The 9,289-nt window shown below is 49.7% G+C and overlaps 1 protein-coding gene across 1 annotated transcript in view; it reads right to left on the minus strand.

Annotated features, from left to right (window-relative positions):
- Positions 1 to 4,594: 4,594 nt before the first annotated feature.
- Positions 4,595 to 9,289, minus strand: part of mecp2 (methyl CpG binding protein 2) — a 22,911-nt gene continuing 18,216 nt past the window's right edge. Inside the window, exon 7 of the mRNA XM_028582649.1 lies at positions 4,595 to 7,151. Coding sequence (XP_028438450.1) covers positions 4,860 to 7,151 — 2,292 coding nt within the window. The 3' untranslated portion in view covers positions 4,595 to 4,859. The remainder of the gene's footprint in view (positions 7,152 to 9,289) is intronic.

Raw genomic sequence — 9,289 nt, forward strand, 5'->3', positions numbered from 1 at the left:
ATATCATTTTCCATCACCACCGCGATATCAACTGGCAGTAAACAAATCGCAAAAAGGCTGCGACACATTGCGGAAAGACCGAGATTTTTCACGTCTTGAACATCAGCAGAAAACTGCATTTTAAAATGTAACTGTCATTCTTCTTTTTTTAGCGCTGCCTTTTATATTCAATTCAATGTGTTCAATAAAAGAAAGTTGAAAATAATTTCCTTTCATTGGTTTTAAATCCACCAAGCAGTTTGTTGTATTTTAGCAGAATACAGAAAGCAGCTAGTCTGGCTATCACCAGACTAATGCTCTATCTTTTAAGATTGAACATCGGTCTGAGGGAGCCTGCTCTGTATTTTCTACTGCACAAGAGGCGGGATCAACGGGCACAGTTCAAATGCCTTTGTACGTGATTGGATAGTCCTTCAACCAATCAGAGCAAAGATCTGGGTGACGCAGCAGCGTCAGCGGCATCAACGGGGTTGCTGCTCTTCGGCGGTCGCCATGTTGAACGTAAACAAGTAGCTGCTTAGTCGCTTCTCTATCGTCATCGTGTTAAACCGACCAATAGCGCGCCAGGTGGATGAGCCGGTTTGTGATTGGTCCCCGCAGATTTGTAACGGAAGCAGGAAAGGTAAACGTACAGGTTTCCAGCCTGAGCTGCAGGGAGGAATCAAACCGCCGGCAGATCGGGCTGGGGTTACCCCGGTCTAGAAAGCAACTTTAATATCTGTTTATTTATCGCAAAGTAATATCGTTATCAAGATATTTTACCCTCATACCGTGCAGCCCTAGTCTAGACCTGCCCCATCTGTAAAGCTCCCTAAGATAGCTTCTGTTATGATTTGACACTTTGGATGAAATTGAACTGCTCCTCAAGTTGTTCAAATACTTCAAACGATATTAAAAAAAATGGGCTAAAAAAAAAAAAAAAAAAAAAACTTGGTTCAGAATGAGGTCTGAGTTGAAGTCATGAATATAAATACTCATGCATCTGATTCGCTACCTGTAGGGGGTCAGTGTGGAAGTGGATGGAAAACATTACAGGCCCTCTTGGTTTATTGGTGGGCTAAACGGAAAAATGGGAATGAGAAAACTAAACAACTGTGAGATTTCTAAGAAACCAGTTTAAGGTGCAAACCACCGCCCCACATCACCTCTGAGGCTTTCAGTCCTGGACTAGTGTCAGTCCTGGACTAGTTTCAGTGAGGGAGCGTCAGTCCAGAAAGAGGCAAAGTCCCGCTCCTTCCGGTGGATCGCCACAGGGTTTTTTCAGTAAAAAATATCTATGGTAGTGAACGGGGAGTAGGATTGGTCATCGAGAAACTTTTGTAAATAATGGAATTGTTTTGAAAAAGTTGGTTTCGAATCCGATCCTCTGTTCCAAATTTAAAAGGCATACCGTGTAACTTTTCCAGCTTAACTAGCGCCGCCGCTAGTTAGCTTAGCGTAGTGAATGGAATCCTATGTTGCCGGTTAGCATGTTGTGAGTAAAGGTGAGCCAAAAAAAGACAAAAAAACAACCTAATTAACCTAATAACAAAAAATGCGTTGGCCCACCTATCTACAGCCAGGGTAGACCGTGATGAGCCCTATTTCAACAAACGCACATGGCTCCCCCTACAGGTCATCTCATTGGAACTGCAGTTCCAATGAGATGACCTGTAGGGGGAGCCAAGCTGGAAAAGTTACACGTTATGCCTTTTAAAAGGTACTCTAAGCGATGTTGGGTGATGTCAATTCTTGTTAACGTTCAAAGTATTGTCAAACAGAACAGTGTGTTCAGGGGACAGGCAGCTAGCAGATAGTGAGGAGATGTTTTTTTACAGTGTGTTCAGGGGACAGGCAGCTAGCAGATAGTGAGAAGATGTTTTTTACAGTGTGTTCAGGGGACAGGAAGCTAGCAGATAGTGAGGAGATGTTTTTTTACAGTGTGTTCAGGGGACAGGCAGGGACAGGCAGCTGTGTTCAGGGGATAGTGAGGAGATGATGTTTTTTACAGTGTGTAGCAGATAGTGAGGAGGGACAGGGGCAGCTAGTGGATACCTGTAGGTGGCGGTGTAACGAGAAGCTCAAGCCCATGTTAGCCAATCAGAATCCAGAAAATAGCAACAACGGCAACAAATCACCTCCGTTTGTCTCAGTTTACGTGCAAACGATTTTCAAAATCTCCACTCTGGCCTCAGTTTTTAGAAAGAATCGTTTTCAGAGGCGAATTCTCCGTTTGCGTGTGAACAAAGGGCACAAACGAAGGGAAATGTCTTTTTCAAACTAACCATGTATGTGTAGACGAGGTATCTGTCAGCTCCGTGCTGCTTTCACGGGAACGGGACGTTTCATCTTAAATCTTAAAACTGCAGCGTTATGAATCAGTCCTGTTGTGAACTTTAAAGTCTCCATCAAACATTAACATAATGTATCTTTAATGATAAATTATTTTATGAACATAACCGTTGAACATTTTTCATACAATTATGATTTTTCTTAAAGGGATACTCCACGGTTTGTTGAAATAGGGCTTATCACGGTTACCACGATAGGTGGGGTCTCCTCTAGATGTAGATAGGTGGGGTCTCTCCTAGCTGTAGATAGGTGGGGTGTCCTCTAGCTGTAGATAGGTGGGGTCTCCTCTAGCTGTAGATAGGTGGGGTCTCCTCTAGATGTAGATAGTTGGGGTCTCTCCTAGCTGTAGATAGGTGGGGTCTCCTCTAGCTGTAGATAGGTGGGGTCTCCTCTAGCTGTAGATAGGTGGGGTCTTCCCTAGCTGTAGATAGGTGGGGTCTCCTCTAGCTGTAGATAGGTGGGGTCTCTCCTAGCTGTAGATAGGTGGGGTCTCCTCTAGCTGTAGATAGGTGGGGTCTCCTCTAGCTGTAGATAGGTGGGGTCTCCTCTAGCTGTAGATAGGTGGGGTCTCCTCTAGCTGTAGATAGGTGGGGTCTCTCCTAGCTGTAGATAGGTGGGGTCTCTCCTAGCTGTACATAGGTGGGGTCTCCTCTAGCTGTAGATAGGTGGGGTCTCTCCTAGCTGTAGATAGGTGGGGTCTCCTCTAGCTGTACATAGGTGGGGTCTCCTCTAGATGTAGATAGTTGGGGTCTCTCCTAGCTGTAGATAGGTGGGGTGTCCTCTAGCTGTAGATAGGTGGGGTCTCCTCTAGCTGTAGATAGGTGGGGTCTCCTCTAGCTGTAGATAGGTGGGGTCTCTCCTAGCTGTAGATAGGTGGGGTCTCCTCTAGCTGTGGATAGGTGGGGTCTCTCCTAGCTGTAGATAGGTGGGGTCTCCTCTAGCTGTACATAGGTGGGGTCTCCTCTAGCTGTAGATAGGTGGGGTCTCTCCTAGCTGTAGATAGGTGGGGTCTCCTCTAGCTGTACATAGGTGGGGTCTCCTCTAGCTGTAGATAGGTGGGGTCTCTCCTAGCTGTAGATAGGTGGGGTCTCCTCTAGTTGTAGATAGGTGGGGTCTCCTCTAGCTGTAGATAGGTGGGGTCTCCTCTAGTTGTAGATAGGTGGGGTCTCCTCTAGCTGTAGATAGGTGAGGTCTCCTCTAGCTGTAGATAGGTGGGGTCTCCTCTAGCTGTAGATAGGTGGGGTCTTCCCTAGCTGTAGATAGGTGGGGTCTCCTCTAGCTGTAGATAGGTGGGGTCTCCTCTAGCTGTAGATAGGTGGGGTCTCCCTTAGCTGTAGATAGGTGGGGTCTCCTCTAGCTGTAGATAGGTGGGGTCTCCCTTAGCTGTAGATAGGTGGGCCAACGCATTTTTTGTACATGCATTGTTTTAGTCCGGTGCAACACCGGCAGCGCCAAAAAAACAACCTAATTATTTGCACTGAGACAAAAAATGCGTTGGCCCACCTATCTACAGCCAGGGGAGACAGTGATGAGCCCTATTTCAACAAACGGTGGCGTATCTCTTTAACAACAGCAACAATAATAGGGCCTAATCATTAATATTCAGGCCAACTAGCCTACATCTTATTTGATTGGGGTGGGGTGCGGTAAGGATTAGATTATGGACAGGGCCCAAAAAGGTTGGGAACCACTGTTAAATTAAATTGACGAATATCATATGTGTTTTTCGTGACTCAATTCACACGGGATTAAAATAAAAAGATTGGTCTCTCCCACGTTCACTGTCGTACATATTCTTTCCAAAATGAGGTCCCAAGGGGGGAGGGAGCTTCGCCTCTCTTTAGGAGGAGTCTTTCGTGAGAGACGGTCAGTCAGGAGCAAGACTTTAAATAAGGGACTGTCAGTCAGCAGCACGGCGATGAGTAAGGGGCCTTCAGTCAATAATATCAAGAGTTTAAAGCTGTATAACAGAGACAAAAAACAAAACAACAAACTGTCAAAATACGAAAAAAAATAAAAATAAAACAGGTTATATTTCGGAAGCAACGTTTTGTTCAGAGTAATGTGTTGTTAAGCGTTGAGTTTTTTTAGTTCCAAACTATTCCCCCCACCCCCTCCAACCCCTCCTCCCCTCGGAAACTAGCGGGACACAACAGCTGCCTTTTGATTATATATATACACACACACTTTGTTTTTAAAATCGGGGTTTTTTTCCATTTTGTTTTTCTAAAAAAAAAAAAAAAAAAAAAGACACTATCCCGTTCTTCTTCTCCAGCTGTCCCTCAGCGCCATGTTGGCTCTCAAAATCCCGAACTTTACCGAGTCCACCGAGGCCAGGCCAGCGCTGTGTGACGCTAATCCATCCATCTAACGACTCATTAAAACCTCCGTGAACAGCGCGGTCACACTCTTCCTCCTCCTCCTCTTCTTCTTCTCCTTCTTCTCCCCAACCTGGTGGCTGACTCCGTCCGTCCGTCCGACAAAAAAGTCCAACCGACCAACCTGCCGGCTCATCTGCAACCGACCGATCAGCTGACTCGTTCGCTGACGGCAGTCCGTGACTCTACGGTTTCCTCGCGGCTGGGACAGGGGACGGCGGACTGCGGTACGATGTCTCTGAGCTCCCGGCCTTCTCCCGCTGCGTCCGGCTCTGCCCGGAGTCTGGGCCCGGGAACCAGACCCCCGACTCCCGACTCAGAAGCCAATGCGCTGGGAGGAGGCCTCGAGTTGCTGTTCGACCCCCTTTCTCCGCTTAAAACCTCTCTGCTTTGGGCCGGCTCTGCTCTCCCTTCTGCCGCCCTGATGCCTTCGACGCCAACAACAACAACACTACTACTGCCGCCGCCGCCGCCGCCGCTGCAGAGCTCTCGGCTTCTCGGCCGCGTGGTGCTCAGATCTTGGGGCTGTTCGCTGCTCTGGTTGGGCTGCGCGCTGCCGGCCAGGTTGGTCCCGCCGGTCAGGCTGGGAGACGATCGGTGCGACGAGAGGTGCTGCTGCTGCTGCTGCACGTTGACGTGGGGCCTGCTGAGCTGAGGGAGCTGGGGAGGTCTGGGCTGCGATTGGACCCGCTGAAAGTGTGGGCGCGGTTGTGCTTGGGACTGCGGCGGCCTCGGCTGAGAGACGGAGACGGAGTGTCTGGGTTGCGGTCTGTATTGAGTCTGGAGTTGGTGTTGCTGAGATGATGGGTGTCTCATCTGGGGCTGGGGCTGCAGGTGCGGGTGGACCGCGGCTCTGGACAGCAGCGGCTGAGTCGGAGTTTGCGCTGCGTTCCTGGCTTGAGGTTGAGGCTGAGTTTGAGCGGGGGATCTGGACTGCGGCTGAGTCGGAGTCTGCGCTGGGATTCTGTATTGGGATTGAGTCGGAGTTTGCGCTGCGGTCCTGGCCTGCGGTTGGAGTTGGAGGTGATGCTGCGGTGACTGCCGCGGCTGGGGTTGGGACTGTTGTTTGAGCCGGGGGGCTTGGTGTTGAGACGGGTACCTGGGCTGCTGCGTCTGAGGCTGGAGCACAGCGGGAGGCTGGGTCTGCGGATGCGGGTGCCTCGCTTGGGGCGGACGAACGTGCAGGATGGACGATGGGGACTGAGGTGGAGCGTGCTGAGCCTGAAGCTGGGTTTGGTGCGGGGTTAGGGAGTGAACAGGCTGAACAGATTGGGGTTTTTGCTGGGAGGCCTGGGTGTGACTGTGGGTTTGGGGTTGTTGGGACCGCGGCTGGGGCAAGGCGTGCCTGGTAGGAGAGGGCTGGGAGGCTGGGTACCGAGGCTTGGCTTGGGGCTGGCTGGGAGACTGGGGGGGGTGCTGCTGGGAACGGGGCTGGGTCTGGGGCTGGGGGTGGGGCTGGGGCTGGGTCTGGGGCTGGGGGCGTTGTTGAGGGGAATGATGCCGAGGATCAGAGGCGGACTGCGACTGCGGTTTGGGAGGAGCTTGCTGGGCGTGCTGCAATTGTTGGGCGGTGAGCTGAGGCACAGTCTGGGGCTTGACGTCTGGTCTGGACTGGCTGGAGGGTGCAGGAGGAGGAGGAGGAGGAGGAGGAGGAGGAGGAGGAGGAGGAGGAGGAGCCAGGTCCATCGGCGATGCAGAGGAATGTTGGTGGCGATGATGCCGGTGGTGGTGGTGATGATGATGGTGTTTGTGAGGCGGCCGCTCCTTCCTTTTGTGGCTTTTGGACGGGCTAATGCTACTGCTGCTGCTGCTGCTACTTCTCCCCCCCTCTCCTCCCTTGTCTCCCACATCCTCCCCTACGTCCTGGCCTCGGCTCCTTCCGTCTCCGGCCGATATTCCCGATTTCTCCTTGTGCTTCCTGCCTTTGTGCGCCTTGTGTCCGCGCGGTTGGCTTTCGTCGGAAGCGCTCGGCTGCTTCTGCGTTTGCGACTGGCTCTTCTCAGACGTCGGTGCGGGCTGAGGCTCCGAGGTCCGAGCTTCCTCCCCTTTGCCCGTTGCCTCCTCCGTCTCTACGGTAACCCGTCTCTCGGTGGTCTCGGTTGTCGTAGCGGCGGCCGGCGCGGGAACGATCTCCCTCTCCTCCACCGTCTCTCTCGTTTTGCGTTTTTTGATCGGCAGGGCTGTTTCCATCTTAGCCGCTCTCCGCTTAGCTTCGGCGGCTAAGATGGCCGCCGCGGCGCAGCTCGCCGCCGCCGAGCTGCCGGAGGTCGACGGATGGAGCGTGGAGGTGGGTGCCGTGGCGACCGGTGAGGACGCCGCGGAGACCGAGGCTGGTTTCCTGCCCCGTTTCTTCGGGGTGGTCTGAGGCGGGGCTGGAAGCTCCTGTTCCGATTTCCTCTTTCTCCCGGGACGGGACTTGGGCACCAGGACAGGAGACGCCACCTGCAGGGGTCACCACATCAACAGGTAGCATTAGCATTAGCATTATGCTGCGTTCCAGACAGTGATGCCACGTAACGCGTTACTTGTAACGCGTTACTCTAATCTGAGCACTTTTTTTAGTAACGAGTAATCTAACGTGTTACTATTTCCAAACCAGTAATCAGATTAAAGTTACTTATCCAAGTCACTGTGCGTTACTATTTGTCATTTTCCTTAGTAAAAATATATATTTTAGCTTTTCTTCTTGCGTCTCGGGGAGTGAAGTCACGTATGCGACAAGTCACGTTTTCAGCATGAGGACAGTTCACGTTTACCACGCAGGGACACAAACGTAAACAACAATGGAGGGAGGAGAGAGATGGAAATCCAGTCACTATTTTGAGATTGGGTCAACTAAAGACGGCAGTATTAAGGTTGGTTGTACACTCTGTGCTGGTGGCGACAAAGTGCTACTACGTCACATCTGAAGAACCATTTGGAGTCGCAGCGCTGCAGTCAAACCTACAGAGCAAGTCCCAGCAGGTGGTGGGAAGCAGAGAGCAGGAGGCCCCCCCATCACCCAAACAACTAAAGCTGGACTTTGGTGATAAACCAGTAAGTGGGGGAGAGTTGAAGAAGTTGTTGGGGCAGTATGTTGTAGAGGAAATGCTGCCCTTAAACACGGTAGACTGGCTCTCTTTTGTGCCATAATAAACCAGATCCTACTACTGGTAACGCTGAGCTGCCTCACAGTAAACCGGTTGTCATGGTTATGTTGAGGCTGTGGGGGGGGGTTGTCGGCAGCTGCTGCATGTAACTAATAAAGTAACTTGTAATCTAACTTTGTTACTTTTAAAATCAAGTAATCTGTAAAGTAACTAAGTTACTTTTTCACAGTAACTGTGGCAACACTGGTTCCAGACACAGTTTATAGCCCGTATGTTACGACTTCAAGTCACGACTCACGACTTGGTAGCGTTCCAGGCAAAGTCACGACAAACCCTTCTAGCTAGCGTCAGCTAGCGGCTACCTAACGTTGACGTTGGCTTTCTAGGTTACTTTACGTTGCCTATATATGTTTCTTTATTTCTACTTAACACGGTTAATAAACGGCGTCTGTACTAGGGCTGCCACCTCTTAGTCGATTAGTCGACTAATCGGTCGTTTTGGTCTTAGTCGACTAAGATTTCTTTAGTCGATTAGTCATTTTTTATGCTTATTCATGCTTAATTACTTATTTCCAAGAAACTTCTGAGCACATTTATGGTAAACACAAGATTTAAAGTGGTGCTTTTGCAGGATTAATTGTGGAGAAACTCAGTTTTACAGATGGTTAATTAACTACATTTATATTGTGCTTTTCTAGTCTTAACCACCTCTGAAAGCTCACAGCTCTGTCAATTAAATCAACTAATCGATTAGTCGACAAAATCCTACAAGTGTTAGTCGACTAAGAATTTCTTTAGTCGAGGACAGCCCTAGTCTGTACAGCATCAAATTGTTGTTCATGTGTGTGTGACGTCAAAAACTGTAAATGGGAGTACAGCGATCTGGTACGAGTTCACGAGTAGTAAATTACTGGTTTGACTTCCGTTCCAGGATTCTTTCACAAGTAGAAGGTTGTGAAAACACGAGTTACGGGTTGCCTGGAACGCAGCATTAGCATCAACATGTTTTACAGCCTTTTAACTAGGATTGGGCATCGAGAACAGATTCCTACTTGGAATCGTTTCAAAAGTCGTGATCCCAGTGGAATCGTTTCTTTATTAGAACCGTTTGGAGGATTTTGGTTCCAGATCTGATCACGGGGTTCCACATTTAACATGCGCAACTATTGGGTTTCCGTAGCGACCAGGCGCTTGTTGTGTTGCAGCCGTGGAGCGCAGTAAGCGGCGCCCTAGCGTGGCTTAATTTTACGTTGAAAAAGCTCCCGTCAAACTGCAAGCCACCACTGAATCAAAATAAAACGTTCCTCTTATTTGTGAAATGAGCATGTGATCCCGTTTCAACTCCACCTCTCAAAGAATCAGAATCGATGAGAAGAATTGGAATTGTTAAAATCCAAACGATGTCCAACCCTACTTTTAAAGGAACATGCCGACTTATTGGGAATTTAGCTTATTCACTGTAACCCCCAGAGTTAGACAAGTCGATACATA

Source organism: Perca flavescens, chromosome 7, assembly GCF_004354835.1.
Source record: "Perca flavescens isolate YP-PL-M2 chromosome 7, PFLA_1.0, whole genome shotgun sequence".
Lineage (NCBI taxonomy): Eukaryota > Metazoa > Chordata > Actinopteri > Perciformes > Percidae > Perca > Perca flavescens.